This window comes from Mycteria americana, chromosome 11, assembly GCF_035582795.1.
Source record: "Mycteria americana isolate JAX WOST 10 ecotype Jacksonville Zoo and Gardens chromosome 11, USCA_MyAme_1.0, whole genome shotgun sequence".
Taxonomy (NCBI): Eukaryota; Metazoa; Chordata; class Aves; order Ciconiiformes; family Ciconiidae; genus Mycteria; species Mycteria americana.
The window spans coordinates 17,955,509-17,976,124 of NC_134375.1; the positions used below are offsets into that span (position 1 = coordinate 17,955,509).

Below are 20,616 nucleotides of genomic sequence, written 5' to 3' on the forward strand. Positions count from 1 at the left end.
CTGTTCCCAGAGGCTGAGCGGTAACCCCTCTCGGACCGAGCCCTGCTGGCTGCTCCGGCAGTGAGCCCTGTGCGTGGGGGTTTGAAGAAATTGGGGAACATAGGTAATTCCCACTTTTCTGCCCCGTTACCCCAGCTCCTCCTGACAGCTCTCTCCTTTCGCTGAGCTCCCAGTCCATGCTTTTTGCCAAGCCGTGAGCAGCGCTGAGATGAGGTCTCCCATGGGAGACGGTGCTTTCCTGAGTGACCAGGATCAGTCCCGAGCAAAACCAGCCCCTTAGGCTGGAGCAGGGGCTAGGGCTGCTGCTCCAGTGGTTCAGGGAGCGACTCCGACTCGCCTGCAGCGTGGGCCATGGCTCGGGCCGAGGCTGGTGGGTGGCAGGAGGAAGGGGTCCAGGAGGAGCCATCCCAGGGTGCCATGGCAGGCTTCGAGCGCGCAACAGGTTATGGCAGAGAGAGTTCAGACCAGGCACCAAAATTATTATTTTCATTCTGGTTTTGTTTCATTTTCAGCCATCCCTGGGTGAAAGAGTCCTGCCCCAGTTCTCCTCCATCCCTGTCCCGCTGTCCCAGGCTCTTCCCTGCCGTGCAGGGACTGCCAGCCTCGGAAATGGGAAAGGCAACGGAGCTGCCAGCTCAAGGGAGCTGACTCCCGTGTCACGCAGCCCGCAGAAGGGGCCACCACTCCTGTGGAGAGGATGTCCTTGTCACGTAGGGAGACGGGGATTGCCCATCGTGGGCCCTCCATGGGGATGCAGGGGATGGAGGGGGGCAGAAGACCCCCCCCCACCAGGTGCATCAATCTCCCTGCAAAACCATTTCTGGCCCCAGTGGCAGGGCAGCAGGGGCCCAATCCTGCACCCTTCGAACAGCAACGATCCCCCCGACTTGGGAGGTGCGTGATCAGAGCCTGATCCCGATCACCCCGACGCCTGCAGTGCACAGCTCCGGGGAGCCGGAGAAATATTAATGGCACGGGGGCCCGGCTGTCACGGGCAGTGAGGCTGCTTTTGTATTGCTCCCGCACGGCCCAGCGGGGCTTGAAGGGGGATAAAATTGGTTGAGGTCCCTTCCCCTGCCAAGACAGTGTAAAGAGGCTGCGGTGTAAATGCAAAACAGGGTGAGAGGAGTTTTTTTATTGTTCCTTTTTGTTGTTGTTGTTTAGAAAAAAGTTGGTCTTGCCAATGAAAAGGAATAGGGAACTTCTTGGAAAACGTTTATTGCTCTGTTGGTGTATCACCGTTAGTTAGCTGTTCTCAGTGCCCACACCAGGGAGAAGAAACTCAGTAGAAAGGGCCTTGCTTATGTCAAAGTAAAACCCAGACCAGGGTCACAAAGAAAAAGAGAAAATTGGGAGAGAGAAGGAGTTTTTTTTAATATGAAGCTTCGTTGAAGGACAATGTGCAGCTCTGGAAGCTGCAATGTAATTCTTGAATCTCCAGCATTTGCTGTTTGGGGGAAAATCATGCCATCCTTGCCTGATTTGGATAGCAGAGTTACCCAAGGCATGTTTGAAGTGTTCATGGCATGGGGTTTCAATTCATCTGTTTCAGACTCTGATTTAGGAAAAAAAAAAAAGAAAACAATGAATGCTTTCGCAATGCAATGCCTTTGGGTTTTTTTTTAATTATTATTATTATTACTCTTCCAAAACAGTTGCAGAAGTGCTTGAAATGGTTCTTAATTTGAACTGCCAGGAAAATAGTTCAAAATTTGGGAAATCAGGCAAAAGAGACACATATTATCAAATGCCTGACCTGTTTTTCAGCTCTTGCTATCAATGGCTGTTATCCCCTGGCCCTGCTGTTTTATGTGAGATTTAGATCAGTCATGAACATGAGATTTCATACAAAATCTATCACCATATTAAAAGGAAAAATAGCCTTTTCATGCTAGCTGAACTGTCCTCTTTCTATGTGAATAATGTTTTATAACCTCGGGGTGGCTGATTGGAACCTCTGCAGTGTTTCTCTTTGATTTGTTTTACGATGGTCTCACTGTCTTTCGGCCATATTTAATATCTCAGTGGGATTATTTTAATTGACAGTTATCCCTAAAAATACAGATAATCAAACTTTAATTTACTGATGATGACAAAATGCACAGAGCTGGCTCAGGTTTATTTGGCCGTACAACCGTTATTTGCAGAGAAACCCAAGGCAGGCTGGCTTGTGTTTGAGAGTATCAATCTCTCAGCAGCTAACGATTTTAAGCGAGGATGGGCTTTTGATACAATAGCTCTTCATGGCCGATGGCAGAAGTCCCACTGATGGCACAGAGATTATTCACCCTCCTAAAATTAAGCGTGAGCCAATGTACTTTGCAAATTTAGGCTTAAATGTACTTTAAGGGGAGGAGACGAAATCAGCCTTGTTTCTTCCCACTCCTTGCGAGGTGCCTCGTTGGGCTGTGAGCTGGAACGATTCACCCTGCACCGGTGACCACGTGCTGGGCTGGCGTATGCCAAACCAGAGGCAAGGGGAGCCCTGAGCCCCCCGTAGCCCCGCTCCCACTGTGCTGGAGAGTCCCGCGTTAGGAGGGAGCAGGAAGGTCGGGGTTCGCGCTGCCCCTGGAAGGTGCCGCTCAGGGAAGCTACGTGACGATGGAGCGCTCGTGATGCCTTATTCACCTGCAGGAGCCCCCTTCCAGATTTTACTTATATAATAGGGAGGCGTCAGAGAAGGGCAAATATAGCACAGTTTGTTTTCTCTCTGGGGAAATCGCACTCCAGCAAATTCCTCCAGCCCCTGTAGGATCGCTGTGTTTCGGCACAGACCTAGAAGGAGCTTCCACTCCAAGGACTTAAAGCAAGAGAGTAAATAAGGTTGAAAGCACAAGAAGCCCTTGGGGCCTTTTGGCGGACTGCGGATTTTGCAATGTTGACTGTTGCCTAAGAGCTCCTAAGTTATTCCTTCGGAATAAACGCTGCTTTGTGGGGCCGCCTCTCCTTCCCCGTTCCCCTCCGCTTTGCACGGTTACTAAATATTTGCGACCAACATGACGTTGTGCTTGCCGTGGCTCTCCTGGTTTGCAGCTCCTGCCACGGATTGATCTGATTTTTCAAAGTTCTCACATAATTTGCAATCTTGGTTCTGACAGCTAATTACAGAAACGGGGGCCTGACAGTGCCTGCGTTTCGCAATTAGGTGAGCCCACTAAGATCTTGCTAATTGTGGGCCAGCCAGGAGAGCAGGAGCTGCGTCTGGAAATGATGTTCAGAGGGTGAGACTCTAACTAGATTAAACTGGCACGGTCCTCCGAGCCTAGGTGACTTCAAACAGTGTTTCTCTACAGATAGGGATGGTCTGATTGAATGTTTTATCCTTTTCCTTAGGGGAAGACGTTTCCTGCACATTATATAAAATGATTATTTTCACGCATTTTTTCTCCCTGTTAATCCAGTTAGTTGAAAGTGTTAGAAGTTCATTAGAGGCGATAACTTTAAGAAAATACGGTTTTATCCAGACAGCTGCTCTTACGCTGATTTATTTTGTTTTATGCGTGTGTTTTGTAAGATGCACTCTGAGCACAGACTCGCTCCCAGGAGCACAGCCTCGCGGCCGGGCTGTTTTTTTCCAAGACGAGCAGAGAAAGAACCAAGTCCCTGGAGTCTCCAGAAGCCCCCCGGGAGCAGTTGTGCTCGGCTAGCAGGGGCTGCTCTTAATATCGGGCAGGGCAGCGTTTAAGAGAGAATAAATCCGTAGGGTCCCCTGCGCTGCAGCGGTTGCAGAGATGTGCCCCCGCCTCACCCGGCAGAGTGCTGCTGCTCGCCCGCTGGCAGGGACCGGGCAAGGGGGTCCCCCCACACCAGCCACAGCCAAGGGTGCGACCGCGTGTATTTTGGAAGGGGGACGGCTGGGTTGTCATTCTCCAAGCAGCTGTATTTACTAGGGGCTGAAATGACGGGGGTTGGCCCCTTTCTTTCCCCTTTGCCCCATCTCCTGACCCGGCATGCCCACCCCTGCATCCCTTGGTCCCATCACAGCTGGACCCCACATCCACCCCATCCCAATACCTGCTGCCTCGGTTTCTCCTCTCTCCCTACACTTGTGATTTGGCTTGGTACCTCCAGAGGACGGGAGCAGTTTGTCACTGGATGCTCCCGCAGCTCCTGGCAGAGCGGGGCCCTGGTATTAAATCTGCCCCCAGGTGACACCAATGAGAGACGCCAGCGTGGGGCACGGAGCCATCTGCTCACTCGGGCTGCTGGGAGGAGGGCTCGCTCACTTTGCGGATGCGGATTAATTTGCTGAAGTCCCTCGTGGATTGCATGAGCCGTTGTTTCTTGCAAACAGTGCATGAAGACATGCGGGGAGGCATCCCGGTACCGCAAGGTGGTCTGCGTGGATGAGAACAAGCGAGTGCAGAACAGCGGCTACTGCGACGCCAGCAAACGCCCCGCCGAAATCGAGAGCTGCAGGCTGCCGCCCTGCGAGTACGTCTGGATCACCGGGGAGTGGTCGGAGGTGAGTCCCATCCCCACGCAGGGACCTGGCCGCAGCATGCCATTCGGCACCGGGCCACGCTCTCCTCTCGCCGCCAGCCTCGCTGAGATATTGCAACCCAAATCAACAGTGGCAGGGCAGTGCTGCGTGGTTTAATTATTATTTTTTGGTTTGTTTCTGTGTGGAATTTCCCTGCTGGAGAGAAAGGAGCAGGGCTGTGGGAGAAGACCAGGATATTAAAGAGTAAACGCCGGCATGCTCAGAGTCCTAGCTAATATCTAGAGGCAATTTTCTTCCGAAGCACATCGTATCCATCAGACACCCTCCTTGGTTTTGTGCCATTTTATTTCATTTATTTATTTATGTATTTGGTTTTATTCCCATTCCCTCCTGGGGAGCTCTGGGGCCCCAGGAGCTGCGCGAGGGTCCGGGTGAGCATCCTGGGGAAAGGCGAGCCTGGACGTGGCCATGGGGACACGTCCTTCCTCAGTGCTGTCTTTGGCAGAAGCGAGGACCCGGGGTGAGCAAAGGCAGCAGGTTTGCCCTCGTGGCTGGGAGAGGGCTCAGCAAGGAAAATAGATGAGTTTTCTTTGCAGCAGGCGCTGCATGCGGGAGGACTCTGGCTAATCTCAGCCTGTTTCCTTCTTCAGCGAGTGAAGGATTACTTTCCACTTGGAGGAACAGCAGAGGGAAATGACAAGGCAGCTGCTGACACAGCACTGATTAAAAAGAAAGAACAAGAAAAGGGAAAAAAGAAAACACGCCGGGACTGAGCGGGAGGAGATACAAGCCACCCAAGATAGCGCAGGAGGGAGGAACATGGAGAGTTGAGAATTTCTCGGAGCAGCCTGGTCTGCTGGGTAGCTTCCTAAGAGAAATATTAGGGTGCCTGTGAGGCTGGAGCCCTGGCCGCCCCTTGCCCAGACACCCTCTACCCGCTCCCACTGCCTGTGTCCCCCCGGGAGCACCCAGGCCCCTGAAGACAAAGAGGTGGGCGAGGGCTCGCAGAGCTGGAGCTCAGCTCGCCCCAGCTCCCGCTCAGCCTTTTGGTGAGGAGGGCAGAAGCATTGTTTGTCCTCTAATTAGAAGGAAAACCTTCCCTTTCTTCCAGTTGCTGCCAAGTACCTGCAATTCAGGGTCAATCTTGACCATTTTCTTTCTCTGGGTATCCCATGGTCAAAAAAAAAAAAAAAAAAAAGGGAAAAAAAGAAAACAAACAAACAAAAAAGAAATCCCAAATAATAGAGGCATTCCTGAGTTCCCAAGGATCTTCTGCTCCTTTCTTTGCCCTTTGGGAGAGATAACTTGTGCTGAGGAGCCAGCCCGGAGTAGGGGGTCCTGGAGCAGCTGTAGGAGCAGCACAGGGAGGAACTGGGTGCTCAAAGGCAGTGCCGGGCGCCAGCCCACTCGTAGCCACTCACAATACTCATGGCTGACTTAAATAGTTACTAGTGATCCCTCGGAGCGGATTGCAGTGTTAAAAGCTGGCAAGCCTGCTTTTCCTTCCTGTTTCCGGCAGCTTTCCCAAAGCATGTGGTGCTAACAGGCGCTTCCTCTGCCCGCAGTGCTCCGTCACGTGCGGGAAGGGATACAGGCAGCGCCTGGTGTCCTGCAGCGAGATTTACACCGGGAAGGATCACTACGAGTACGGGTACCAGAACACGGTCAACTGTCCTGGCACACAGCCGCCCAACATCCAGCCCTGCTACCTTGGGGAGTGCCCTGTCTCGGCATCCTGGCGCGTCGGCAACTGGGGAAGCGTAAGTTTGGCAAGCTTCTTTTTTTAAGCGAAAAAATTGGAGCAGACTTATTTTTCTTTACACCGGGGACACAGCCTGAAGGTTTGGCAGGGGAACGTTTAAGAGCTGCATAAATTAATGCAATCAATACCCTCGTGCAGCGGCAGCCCCAGCGTGTGTAGGGCTCCATGCTCCAGACTGAACCCCATCGTGTGGGGGAGTCCCAGCAGCCGCAAGTAGAGTCATGATCTCCATGAAAATTTGGACGTAGCCAAAATTTGTGGCCATGTTGATGGTCATGCTGAATGCTTGGTTAGAAAGTTGGTCATTGCTAGAAAACAAGGGTTGGAAAGACTTGTGCTAGAGGGATTGATGGATAGCTGGCAACTGGGGTTGATCCCACTTGGCCACGTGTAAGAGCAAGACTTGGGAACCACCAATAGGCCAAAACACTGGTAATTTGAGCCTTAAAAGGCTTTTTCTTTTTTTTTTTTTTTCCCCCTTCCTTCTTACAAATGCTGGGACAGGGCAGGGGAAAGAACTTAGCCTTTCTGCTGAAGTTATTTGTGTTGAGCCTCTTCTGGGGCCTGAACTACAAGATCAAATTTTAGTTAAGGTGATAACATTTCACTTCTTTGGGCTTCTGACATTCTTTGAAATGTGGTGTTTCTCCCATAAATTTGATTTATTAACCCAGCTCACGCATTTGTAGGAATTTGTCAAACCTTTACGAGGCAACGAGGGTCAAGTCAAGCAAAACGTAGTGGAAGTTGTCACAGTAAATGGCAGAGCTGTTTGAAACCTAAGTTCCTCCTGCCCCATAGGAAGCTTCAGATCCTCCCTTCGAGCCAGGACAGAGGAGTTACAGCAAAGAGCTCAGCCTCAATTAATTGGTATTTTCCCCCAGAAATTCAGTGGAAAATGTCCAACTCGTTAATACAACTTCATTGCGAAGAGTATCCATACCGGAGGGCAAAACCTTTCTCCTCTTTGAGCTGCTGAACATCCCAGTGACTACCAAGTGCCACGACCCTTCTCATCTCTGATTTTCAAAGGGCTTTAATGTAAAATACCATCACCTTTGATAGATAAAGAGAGCCCTGCTCAGCTCCTTAGTTAAGTTTCATGGATTTGGCCTTGATAAAGAGTAAATGCCAAGTTGCAAATACTGTGAGCCGTTGAAGACAGTCTCCTTCATGGTGTGCTCCTTTAGACTAATAGTTTCTAAATAGATGAGCAGCATCATTTTCTTGGCAGCCTAACCTGGTACCTGTAGAAAGAGCTGATTTTCAGTTCTCAAGTACTGAAAGAACAAGTTGCAGAGGGGGAGCAAGATGCTCCCACCTCCCATCGCCCATGCTTAGTGGCAGCCCGCACGGACAAGCTGCTGCTCAGTAGCTCCAGTAACTTGTGTAATTTCAGCCTTAAGATTGGCCTTGATTTGGGCTGTTTGAGGATGACCCAGTGTTTGCACAGGTTTAGCCATTTTTCCAGAGGGTGAGGGGAGAGAGAGTTTGGAGGCTGTGGGGTTTTTGGTGCAATTTGGATAGAAAACAACAAACCATGTCATGTTTGTTCAGAGGCCCTTGTCAGTCCCAAGCAAGTCTCCCAGCCACCAGGAGAGGATTTCTATCATTCAGGCCTTCTGGTGAACATTTTTCTCTTGTACGACCTTCCTAGTGTGAAAAATAAACAATTTCATGTGAGTGCATGGTTCACCTTAACCAATACTGCCTCATCCTGTCAAGTGTTTAAGTGCTAAGCGAAGTTCAGTAGTCTTCTTGAAATAATTAGTGACAATGATAATAATGAAGGGATTAATAATAAAAGAGATTAATAATAAAAGGGATTACTTGTCTGATTAAAATTAAGCCTGTGTTTGAACACTTTGCAGGACTGGGGCCTTTGCTGCTGTCTCTTCATACAAGGGAAACGGGCTGTCTCTGTTCTTCTGGAGCCCGGAAACCCTTGAGATAAAATACGAATCTCTGTCTTCTTCTGGCTTGCAGTGCTCCATCACCTGTGGAGTTGGAGTCATGCACCGGTCCGTGCAGTGTTTGACGAACAATGACCAGGTCAGCAGCTTGTGCCATGCAGAGCTGAAACCCGAAGAGAGGAGGACATGCCACAACGTCCATGACTGTAAGTCTGCAGATTTGTACCTTCCTTTGCCTTTCTCACGGCTTGAGCATCTGTTCCCATCAAACTTCTAGAGATGTGCGGTATTTCCAGGCATTGCGAGCCATCCAACTAAGCACTAAGGCACTTCAGGGAGACCTCTTAAAAATAAGCTAGGTGTTTTGATGCTTTTGATCCCTCACAGTGTTACAAAAGAAATTTTGATGTACAGTTGCTCAGTGACTACAAGTATTTCTGTTTTGTTTCAGGTGAATTACCAAGGAGTTGCAAAGATGTTAAAAATCTCAAAGGTGTCACTGAAGATGGCGAATATTTCCTTCAAGTCAAAGGAAAGATGTTAAAGGTGCGTTTCAGTAACAGACTGATAGCGAACGCATTTCCCGAAGGTGAAGAGGACCCTGTGTGTGCTCTTCACTTCCACCCTTGGATTTTCTACCTTCGGTTTTCTCAGCCATCCCTTTGCACACGATACCTGACAAAATTCTGGCTTCTCTCTCTCAGGTGTATTGCTCTGGGATGCAGACTGACAGCCCAAAGGAGTACGTGACCCTTGTAAATGGGGATGCAGAGAATTTTTCAGAAGTGTATGGATACAGGTAAGAAATCCCTTAATCCTGAGCTTCACAATATTTTTGTTTTCCATGGCAATATTTTCCAGTCATGAGTAGAAAGGGTTTTCTTTTGATTTAGATTGCATAACCCGACTGAATGTCCGTATAACGGGAGCAGACGAGAAGACTGCCAGTGTAGGAAAGATTACACAGCAGCTGGTTTTTCCACCTTCAGCAAAGTAAGGCTGGACCTGAACACTATGCAAATAATAAGTGAGTAAAAACAGGGCCTTGCCATTAAAAAAAAAAATGTTTATTTTACACAAATATAGCTGTAACTACAAACAAGCAGTAGTACTCGAGTGGGCAATATTCCTGAGCTCTCCTGTTAAAAGCTGCTTTTAAACTTGGTCACCTGTTTGCTGCTTTACACGTAGAGACTGCGACTTGAGTATATCAGAGACGCTCATGCTATTTCTCTGTAATACGGGAAAATATTAAGACAGTTGCTCGTGCATCTGCTATACAGAATGGATATTTGCATGCTCCCAGCAGGCCAGTGTATTTTTGGAAGGATTTTATTTCATTTGGTCTCCTATTTTCAGACTGGACTGGGGCAGAAAGCTTAACCAGGGAGCAGCTGGCCCCCCGTTTTACACACAGAAGCGTCAGGAAATCCCAGTGCAGGGGTCGGGATGCTGCGCCCGCCGGGCCAGGGCGGAGACGGCTCTTGGCAGAGCCAGACCATGGGGAGACAACTTGTGTTGAGGGTGATGGAGCTGGGGCCGTGGACTTGCAGGGGAGGAGGCGACTGTAGCTGTGCAAGTGGTTCCCTGTCTCTCTTGTCATTGATGGGAGCTGGGAGCCATCCCGCCGCCCGAGAGCCCGCAGCATCCCTTAGGGTTGGGGTGTCAGTCCCCCTGGCTCCGGGGATGCTATCAAATTCCAGCAAATGTTTTAAAAATACAACGTATTGTTGGGGGTTCATTCAGTAAATAGCGGAGAGTTTTTAGCAAATCAAAATCCTTCCTTGTAAAATGACTCTTTATCTGATAAGGTTATTTTATCACTTAATTTTCAAGCCATGAGACCTCCCAGTCTATCAATCTGTAAAACGCTGCTAATAGTCTGTAAAAGCTCCCAGGTAAAGATCTCAAAGGAACCACCCTCAGGGAATTTGATACCAGCTCCCTTTGAATTTCAAAAGGAGCTGGGCACCTACCTCTGTCAGGCAGGAGCTATCTCACATCCCCATCTAAATGAGTCTCGGTTACTTGAGATCTCTCCAGAGCAAAATACCCCAATTCCCTTTGAAACCCCGACCCCTGGGCTGGGGCAGCCAGGGGAGCACAGAGATGGTTGGATGCCTTTGTTTAAGAGGGAGATTTAGGAGGTCCCATGGCCTTCTTGAAAGCGGGGAATTTTCTGATAGAGAAATAAAACCCATGCCATGGGTTCGAGTTTTGTTGTTATTTATACCTAGGCCCTAAATTACCAATGTACTTAAACTGAGCTGTAAATATTGAGCGTGTAAGTGTCCTGTTGAATTCAGTGTTCACGTGCTGGGAGTCACATGTGGGATGAATTGGGAGATTTAATGTTAAAGATCCAGCAGTCTTGACTCTCAAGATTAATGTATGAAACCAGCTTTAGTGAATTTACACATTAGCGAAGAGCATGTTTACATTTATTTTGTCTCTCCCTGCATCTTTCTTTCCGTGTTATTCACCAACTGTTCTCCACAGCGACTGATTTACAGTTTGCACGGACACATGATGGACGACCCGTTCCTTATGCCACTGCTGGGGACTGCTACAGTGCAGCCAAATGCCCGCAGGTATTTGACAATAGCATTTCGTAGGAATTGGTGCCATTTGTTTTGTTCAGGCCCTCTATTAATTACTGCTGATCGCATCAGCCCAACACCAGTGAGTGTCACGTTCTCATCTCAGTGGTCAGAAACTTTTCCCTTTGTCCGTGCAGAAAGCACTCTCCATTTTCCATATGGGAAAAGGTCAGGTTATTATCAGACCAGCATCGGGGCTGGCTAAGGGACATTGCCCAGGGCTCCCGCAGTCCCCTGCGGGTGCAGAAACAGTCGACAGTAAAGGAGAAAAGGAAGAAGAAATAGCTGTGGGAGAAGGGCTGGACTTTGCACGTATAGTTGAAGGTAGGGGGATCAGCCTGTGGCAGGGCTTGGTGGAAATGCTGGGCAGGGAGAGCAGCAGTGAATCAGGCCATCGGGGTGCCCTGCGTCCCTGCCTCTGCGTTCCGCAGCCTTGTATCTGCTGAAACTGCTGTTTGCAGGGGTGCGGGAAGATGGGCGAGATAACCCCTCTGGACGGCGAAGGCAGCAGACGGTCAGCAGGACTCCTGCCAAGCCGGCTCAGGGGCGAGATGCCCGAGAAGCAGGAACATTTGCAGGGCAGGAACAGGTCGGGTTTCTGCTGCTGGACCGATGGACTCCGTCAGTCAGAGACTGCAATGGTGCTCGCCAGCCGCTCTCCCACCTTCCCCACGCCCTGCTGCTTATTTTCAGAGCAGCCGGGTGGGATGATCACTAGCTCCGCTTTGGGGCTGGGAAAACACTGACAAAGCGAAGGCAGTGCCTGCACATCAGGGCAAATCCAGCCTGTCCCAGCACCGCGAGGTGCCCGGCCACAAGAGCACAGAGCTGGACACAGGCTGTCGCATCCTCAATAGCTTCAGGAGGCGACACAGGACATCTAGCCCAGTCGCTTGGAAGAAATAGGCTTTCTTGAAAGTCTTTAGGAGACTAATTAACACTGTGCTACAGGTGGCTTGTTCCGTGTCCCCAGCACACCTAGTTTCTGTGGAGCTGGGGGATGATAAGTGGCATGTTCGGATAGTCCGAGGTATTGGGTAGACCGTATGTGCAAAGGGCATTAAGTAGGGAGTTGCAGCAACAGACGGCAGAGGGCAAACCATCTCCTTCCCTCCCTGCTTTTGGAGCTGACACTTTTCTGCACAGCTCAGCGGCTTAGGGATTGACTTCTTACCTCGGGAAGGCTCATGAATGTTAATATCCATCCACCTGACCCAGACAGTTTGCTCCTTGCAGAAAATCAACATTCCCAGGGCAGCAAGTGCAGGGAGTGCAGCTAACAGCCATCTGGTACCGCACGGCCATGCTGGGCTGAGGGTCAGCCTGGGGATGTGGCCACAGGATCCCTCCTTGGGTCCAAAACAGGCAGGGCTGGGGTCTGCCATGGGGGTAAAGGGAAGGCCGGGGACATCTGCGTTGGATGCAATCATAGCCCTTAATTTTCCCCCTTTTTGTGCATTTTGAGACAGGGTGGAATGAAGTGAAGGACATTTTTAAGAAATAAACAAATGGAAGAGGTTTGATTTTACTGAAGTCTGGGGCGGGGAGGGAAAGCCCAGTGGAAAAAAAGGAAAATAAGGACAAGTGTGCCCTCTCCAGTTGAGGAAGGAGCAGCGAGAGCTGCTGCAGCGCATCCCTGGGGTACCTTTCCATCACTGCTGGAGCACGTCAGGCTCCGCAGTTTGCCATGGAAAAGCCAAGAATGCCCTCAGCCGGCAAACTGCGAAAAAGCAGTGAAAAACCAAGATAAAGCCCCTCCTTCCCTGCAGCCACCAACGAGAAGGAAATTCCTAGCCTGAGACATGCTGTGATTTGTACGATATGTGCTAATCACTATCAGAGCGATAGAAAAAATTGAAAACGTTGCCAGCAAGATCCTGGTAGGAAAGTGACACCGTGGCAAAAGCACGGAATTTTGAGATAACCAGCCTCGTCTGCTTGTTTTTTAGGGTCGCTTCAGCATTGACCTTTACGGGACAGGCCTGTCCTTAACAGGAACGGCAAAGTGGCTCTCACAAGGGAATTATGCAGTGTCGGAAATTCAAAAATCCCCAGTAAGTTGTAATTTTAATTATGGTTATACCCGCTCATGAGAAGTTTCTAATTGTTGTCTTTCATGGCAACATTTTCCAAGTAGAGACTAACAAAAGTCTAACATCCGACATCAGAAATGAAGCGTTGCCCATAATTGTATGTGAGATGGGGGGGCCCTCGTGGGTTTAAGTTGATTTGAGTTATTGCAATTAATTAGTGAGCCTGCTTAACCGTGAAGCTGAAAACGCTGAGTGCTGTGGGGCAGACATATCCTTAATTAGTTGTCTGAGATGTCCGGCATGGAGCGTGCGTCGCACGGAGCGTGCGTCACACGGCAGGCAGGAGCGGGGCACACAGGGTCAGGGCCGCAGAGCGGGGCTTGACCTGCCGGAGACGGTCCGGGTGCCAGGCGAGTGCCCTGAGTAGGAATTGTTGCCAAAACATTGCTAATAAAGTGTGGAGGACGTGGACCTTCCCAATGGGCTGGTCTGGGTTTGTCTCCGTGGGAGAGACCCGAGTCACCCGAGCTCCGGTGAGCTGGGGCTGCCCCACAGCACGCTGCGCCCCGGGGCACCGTCCCCTGCGGCTGCCTGAGGCTCTGCTGACCCTCAGGCCTCCGGGTAAGCCAGGCAGCCCTTCAGAATCACTCCACAGCCAAATTTGAACTTATACGGCTTAATGTGCCTGCCCATTAACCCCTCCGCTGCTGTGTGCCTTTGCACCGTTGCTCCTGTGTCATGTTCTGAAATTGGAGAAACCCGGGATCGCTTTTTTGGCTGTTACTTCATGTGAGTCATCCTGATTGCCCCTGTTAAAACTCTCCTAAGGAGGTCACCATAATCATTTAACAAAAACCAATTTGCAAAATATCCTCTCCTGTACTGCTTTCAATCTCCCTGGCTCTTCAAGGGAAGCCCCTTGAGCCCATGAGCCTCGTCAGTGATGGGGCTCTTAAAGGAGCATTAAACGCTACTGGTCCAACCATGCTGCAGCAAAGTATCCTCCTGTACAGGTAGAAGAGGACCAGCACAGACCCCATGAGTTAGTTCTGGCAGGTGCTTTGCTATTCTTCTCCTCTTCCAAAAGGAGAAACCTGGGCAGCCAACTGGGGTTGTGGAGAGCAGCCACAATCACAGTGCCATGGTTTAACCCCAGCTGGCAACTAAGCCCACCCAGCCGCTCGCTCACTCCCCCCCCCCAGTGGGATGGGGGAGAGAATTGGAAGAGGAAAAGTGAGAAAACTCGCGGGCTGAGATAAGGACAGTTTGACAGGGAAAGCAAAAGCCGTGTGCGCAGGCAAAGCAAAACAAGGAATTCCTTCACTCCTGCCCATGGGCAGGCAGGTGTTCAGCCATGTCCAGGAAAGCAGGGCTCCATCACGCCTACCGGTGACTTGGGAAGACAAACACCATCACTCCAAATGTCCCCCCCTTCCTTCTTCTTCCCCAGGTTTCTATACTGAGCATGATGCCATATGGTATGGAATAGCCCTTTGGGCAGTTGGGGTCAGCTGTCCCAGCCATGTCCCCTCCCAGCTTCTTGTGCACCTGGCAGAGCATGGGGAGCTGAAAAGTCCTTGATTTAGTATAAGCACTGCTTAGCACCAACTAAAACATCTCTGTATTGTCAACGCTGTTTTCAGCACAAATCCAAAACATTGCCCCATACTAGCTACTATAAAGAAAATTAACTCTATCTCAGCTGAAACCAGGACACAGGGCTGGCAGAATTAAAATAAACTTTAAGGGACAGGGTGTCTAAGAGACAACTCTTACCTCCATCACCCAGTGGCATCTGTCAAACGCTGTTCCAGGGGTGTAATTGCCCACAGGAGCAGAAGAAAGGCATAGCGAGGAGAGATGACAGCAGCCTGCTGCAATCACAGATCAATAGTGTCAAGGGCAGGATGGAGCTCGTTTAAAATAAATGCTTTGTGCCAGCTTGTCCTGCACTTAAGTCCAATTTTCTGGTAATTGAGGGTTGAATTCCCCTCAAGGACTGTCTGTCCATTGTAACGACCAAGAGGCAAAGGACTCTGCAGAGGTGGGATAAGGAAGGCCAGATGGAGGTATGAATCTCCCGACTCAAGACTGGAGTGGCACCACGCTCGCTGGGCTCTCCTGGAGACCGGGCCAACCCCAGGACCACTCCACATCTTCCTTTGTCTCTTCTGGCTGTGGAAGTGCAGAGCTGAGGGGGGACGGCACCTTAGCAAGTGGCATAGCCTCACCCCATCACTTTCCCTCTCGTCTTGGCTCTGGAGCCACTCCAGGCCTTTCCCTTCCAAATGGATGATTCTTGGTATTGATATCCTTCCTGTGCCCTTCATGTGCTCAGGCACAACTGAGGTGCTGTTGTTGTCCAGGTGCGGTTTTTCTCTTGCGTGATCCAAGTTTTCCACTCGTTACAGTTATTCACTCTGGGCAAATTGGAGAAAGCAGATACCCTTGAGATATCCCTCCAAATGGCCTTCTCCTTGGGCATCTCTCAATGTAATAAATCAAAACTACCCTTTCTTATTTGTGTTCACCATCTGACCTGGTAGCACTAAAGGGAATTACATTTGCATATTTTTAAATATAACAGTGATTTTTGTAGATTGATTTAGGCGTAATTTATTTTCCTTCCAAGACTTCCATTTCCTTCCATTTTCTATTAAAAAGCCTGGCTAGAATAACCCGGATCTGGCCCTTTCACAGCATGGAGTTCCGGAGCCCTTACGTGAGATGTTATTTCTGATTTTGCCTGCAGGATGGTACCAAAGTAGTAGGAAAATGTGGCGGTTACTGCGGGAAATGTACTCCATCATCCGGAACAGGCCTCGATGTTCAGGTGTTATAGCGATGGTGAGTTCCCAGCTGCTTCTGCACAAAGGGGAATCTTCCCAAAAGCGTCCTGAAGGAGCAGATCAGGCCACGCTTGCAAAAGCACTCATGCATCGAGTGCATCGGTGACAGCCACCCACCCCACGCAGCATCCGGGGAGCAACGGGATCCAGTGCTCCCAGTCCTCGCTTCCCCCAGTAACGCCCGTGGGTCTAACACTCAGCTGGAAACGCACTTCCCACCTCGCTGGCACCCGCTTTGGCTCCGCTCTCGTGCTGATGTCCCTAGTTACAGGTTTCAGAGGCGAAGCTGACGATCTGACTCTAATGTGCACCTTGTCGGTATTTTCCAGGTTCTCCGAGAGCAGCCAGCAGAGATGAGACGGATGAAGGATAGCGATGCAATACCTCTGCCTTCCACTTTTGTATCTGTTTATGTGTGTATATAGATCGCATATTCTTAATGTACAGTATAATATTTATGTTTGGAATTATTTATTTTGATTTAATATTTTTGTACGTAAAATCATTATATTAAGGCTGCTTTTACTATTTTTATTTTTTATTGTTAAATCCTGCAGTCAAACCACTGCATTTTGCATACTCTACATTATATGTAGCATTATGACAAGTGATACTTTATTGTCACTGTATTCAGTTGTTTACTTTCAATCAGTAATTTTCCTTCAGTTACGGGCTGCTTTGGCCCTCTACGGTGCTACACAATCTGCATAGGGGTATTTTTGGCATTTCAATCTGTCTTTATGTAAGGAAAATAGACAAGATGTGCTTAAATTTTATTTTTAGGGATTAGGCCAACAGCACTCAAGGAAAACATGACAATGAATACAGTGCTAGTTGCATTAGCAATCTTTATCTTTAAGGTATGTTTTGAGTTTCACATGACCTCTGTGGCCAGTGGTAAAAGCACTGGTTTGGTGCTAACATGATATTTATTAATGCTCTGTAGTTTTAGTTAATCCAGTGCCTTTATCAGTGAAAAAAGGAAGAAAGCAGAAAAAATTGTGAGGCAATTCAAATAAATTAATATCTACCCCAGGTTTAGGAAAATTCCTGCAGATGGATCTTCAGCTCAAGCCCCTTTTTCGTAGGGCTCCGAAGGGAACTCACTTTTTAAGAAAACATCTATTTGTCTCCTAATTGCATGTGCCACTGTGCTTCCTGGCTCCATCTGGAAGCGGGGTATTAACTCATCCCAGCCAGGCTGATCGGGCCATATGTTTCCCTGGGCTGTGTGCTGAGAAGCGCTGCAGTTTCTTGCGGACGTTGTCACAAAATCCTAACGTGAAGCCAAAAGCATCCCTGCCGTGTTATCTCCCCGCGGGGCCGGTGAGGAGCATGGGCTCTGCGGCAGGGGGTGGGGGACGGCGTGCCCAGCCAAGGCGTCCCTTCCTCTTGGCTGGGGGACTCCACTGCAGGCACCTGCAGCGTTTCCCCAGCTTCCTACTCGCTCACAGACCATCTGCAAAGGGAGGCTTCAGCACCGGCTCTGCCTCGTTTCAACAAGATCACTCTGTACTTACAGATAACTCTGCCCCCCCCTTCAAAAACAGGCTGCTTTACGCCTACTTCTGTGTTGCTTCGGATCTTCCTGGTAAGGCATCTGCGCTCCTTGCCTATCCGCCATCCTGTGTACAACCAGACCTTTAGCGTTGGCTTTTTTTTATTTTAAATTGAGGAGACGGCTCCCATCGGCACAGGACGCGGCTGTGCGATGGCTCCCGCCTGTACGTAGCCCACCGCCTGTGGCACGCCACGTTTTTGCAGAGCTTCGTAGCACGTTGAACGGGGGTGATGTGACCAGATTATTTTTGTAGTCTATGACTATGTCCCTTATCTCTTTCTCCACAATTTTACTTAGCGATAGGAAGATGCTGCCCCATCGCCTTGTATGTCGGGGCAGCCAGGAGCACAAAGTACACGGAAAGGAAGCTTTTCAGCGCAAAATTGCCAGCAGTTTGGAAAACTAAAGAGGCTTCTCTGCTACTTCAGATAAGTCTTGCAATTTTGGATGCAAATAGTTAACAAACCCAACCTCGGGATCTCGTGTGAGTCTTTTGCAGAGCTCCCCAAAGGATGTGTAATCGGTCCGTTACAAAACGGTCGGATCGATAGTGATAAACGATCCGATCCCTGGATTCGTAACCCATGTGCGTGCTGGGCTGTGTTCAGCCTGCAGAGTGAAACCTGTCGGCCGGACAGTCGGGGATCGACGCATTCGCATCAGCTGGGAGACATCTCGCAGGCGAGCAGGGCTGTGTTCCTGCACAGCAGCTGAAGAACTGGTGCTCCACGCTTATTTTGTGTGTGCCTCTGCCGCTCTTACTAATATTCAGACTTAGAGGAAAGAATGAGACTCTTACCCATAATTTGGGGTTTTTAGCTTAATAGCACATAAGTAGAGATGATCATAGAAAGACTGATATTTCACCTGCGTTGTATGTCTATGCATAACAATAATGAATTCTACCTACCTTTCTGAGAAAAATGCCAAAAATACCATTTCAAAGGTGAAAGAAAAGGGAAAAAGGGAAAGGGAAAGGGGAAAAGGGAAAGAGAAAGAGGAAAAATGGAAAGGGGAAAGGAGTAGCAATGGAATAGTGATTTTTTTAATGATAATTGCTTATGTATAACTTCTGTAGGGGAAAAGGGAAAATTGCACTATGAACTTTAGAAAGAAACAGTGGTGCTTAGAAAGTACAGGCTTATATTTTCTCTAATGAAGTGAATGGCTATTTATAAAAAGAAATATTATTTTGACCTGTACGCATTCATTTCTACCATTTAGTTTCATAGCAGCTATTAACAGAGCAAGAGAAACCTAAAAAATATTAAATAAACTATAAGGGAAAAAGATGATAGAGCACTGATCCTGTGGTTCATTAATGGGCTTCATTAAATAGGAACAGACTTTGAGGACCAGAGACATTAGACATTTCTTGTTCAGGAAACAACTCTGGGTTTTGTATATCAATGCCATTATTTTTCTACAAACTGGGGGTTTTTTTGCAAGCACTTTCCTGTACAGTGTTTCTTTTCTTTCTGCTTACGCTCAAAAGGAAATGAAAAGACCCGCAAGACGTGTCCGTATGGTCTTTCTGCATTTGCCATCGTATTTCAGTACCTGTGTGCTATTATAGAGGCAACATACTTTGTACACAAGGAAATAATACATTGAATGGTAAACATTCCTTTCTGTGCTGGTGTTTATTTCCAAGCTTTGGGTTCCTTGCTTGATTGTCCCGTGCAACAGGAACGAGGGAAGGCAATAATGTTGTTTATATGGAGCCCTGCCCCAAGCCCGCATTGGAGTCTGTGGTCCAGGGACCATCCTGGAGAACGGCCATGGCCATCCACCCGTGCCCTGCCGGTCGGATAGACTGATGCTTCCCAATTTCCGTCCGGAGGAGGAATGGCCCGAGGTACAGAACGTACACGAGCGTATCGCAGAGGTGCCCTCTGCGCTACTCGGAGGTGCCTGGTGACCAGCTGGTGCTGCCATCCACGCACCAGGGACATCCCTTGCCATGGGATGATAAGGGAACCAAACAGTTCGTTTTGCAAATGTTTTTGAAGGATGAGTTGGGATACTGGACTGGTCCACACCACTAGCAGTGCTGTTTAAAGAAATCTGCAAAAAAAAAATCAACTTTTCTAAGTTTGAAAAGATAGTATCAAATATACAAGAAAATTCAGGTAGAAGAAATTTGGGTTAAAAGGAAGCAGAGGTGGGGACGGGCTCCCAGGAGGGCAACCAAGTGACAAGCTGCAGCCAGAGTCTGGCATCACCTCTGCCCCAGAGGCTGCAGGTAAGAGTGAAGAAGTTGCATTTTTCTGTCCTCCCTTGTATGTTCCTCTTGCTTTGTCTCAGAAAATGCAGCAGATCTTTTAGCACTGGCAGCTCCAGCCTTTTTCAGCTTCTATGTTTTTAATCCAAAAGGAGAGAGGATACCTTTCTCATGCTGTCTAAAACAGTCAGATGCAGAAAACAGAACATGCGGTATTTCAAAAGCTTGACTCTTAGTTTAAATGACCAGTGTCTTAAAGGTGTCTTTCTTTTCCATCATTTACCTTTAATAAATGATTACAAAGGCTTTAAACGTGGGCTGCTGTGGAATTAAGCCAACAGAGGGTCTGTGCACAGCCCCTGAATCATATTTAACCTCCCAGCCCTGTATAATGAAAGGGTCATTTTAACACTTTTGATGCTTAGGTCCAGTTATTCTATGAAAATTACAGCACTCTTCTTCAGCCTCGTTGTATGGCCTTATCAGGACTAATTGCTCCAGAGACAGAGGTGATTGCTTCATCTCTTCAATGTTCCCTTCTGCCCCAATAATGGGCATTTTTTCCCTCTATAGGAAAAAGAAAAGCATTTTATTGAAGGCTTTTGGAAACGCACATCTTGAGGAGCTAGTCTTAAATCAGGACATTTGCTAGAAAACCTTCTTCTCCTGCATAGCCGTGCTTTGAAAATCGTATTGAAAAATGGGGAGAGGCAGAAAAGACCAGGGCAGGCAGTCTGGGCTTGAAAGACAATGTTCCGCTGAGGCACCTCCAGGCCTGGTCTGTTGGCTCTTTCTGACACGACTCCTCTTCCCAAAAAGACAATTGAAGGCTGACTTAGAGGAAGCATTTCTGCCGGGGGAACGGCGTTGAGGCGAGACAGTTCTCCTATCTACCAGGCACAGAAATTCAACCAAAGCCAAGAGTCATTACAAGTTGAAGCAGCTCAGCCCATGTGGTAGGTCCTCCCATTGCTTGAACTCTTCAAATCGAGAACTCTTCAAATCAAGTCTTTTTAACAAATACATTCGAGTTCATCCAGAAGTTGCTAATCTTAGTAGCTGTTGGTCATTTAGTGGGAGGGGATGAGTCCCTGTGCGGTACAGATTCTTGGAGGCAGGTCTCCAGCTTGCATCGTGCAGGAGGAAGGAGCCGATGGCCAAGAGTGGTGCCTGTCGGTCTCACTCCAGGATTTTCCAAATATTTTTGCCTGCGCCGGAGTAATCCAGGCA

General features: G+C 48.8%; 1 protein-coding gene across 7 annotated transcripts in view; it reads left to right on the forward strand.

Annotated features, from left to right (window-relative positions):
* The window catches only part of ADAMTS9 (ADAM metallopeptidase with thrombospondin type 1 motif 9), an 85,547-nt gene extending 66,760 nt beyond the window's left edge, over positions 1-18,787 (forward strand). For 5 of the 7 annotated variants that reach the window (XM_075514544.1, XM_075514545.1, XM_075514543.1 and 2 more), the window contains 10 exons: positions 4,295-4,465; positions 6,010-6,204; positions 8,193-8,325; positions 8,571-8,665; positions 8,824-8,918; positions 9,013-9,146; positions 10,619-10,710; positions 12,669-12,773; positions 15,505-15,599; positions 15,931-18,787. In XM_075514544.1, coding sequence (XP_075370659.1) covers positions 4,295-4,465; positions 6,010-6,204; positions 8,193-8,325; positions 8,571-8,665; positions 8,824-8,918; positions 9,013-9,146; positions 10,619-10,710; positions 12,669-12,773; positions 15,505-15,594 — 1,110 coding nt within the window. In that variant the 3' untranslated portion in view covers positions 15,595-15,599; positions 15,931-18,787. Of the gene's footprint in view, positions 1-4,294; positions 4,466-6,009; positions 6,205-8,192; positions 8,326-8,570; positions 8,666-8,823; positions 8,919-8,994; positions 9,147-10,618; positions 10,711-12,668; positions 12,774-15,504; positions 15,600-15,930 lie in introns of those variants that run through there. The other 2 variants (XR_012777525.1, XM_075514547.1) reach the window with 2 other exon arrangements.
* The last annotated feature ends 1,829 nt before the right edge of the window (positions 18,788-20,616 follow it).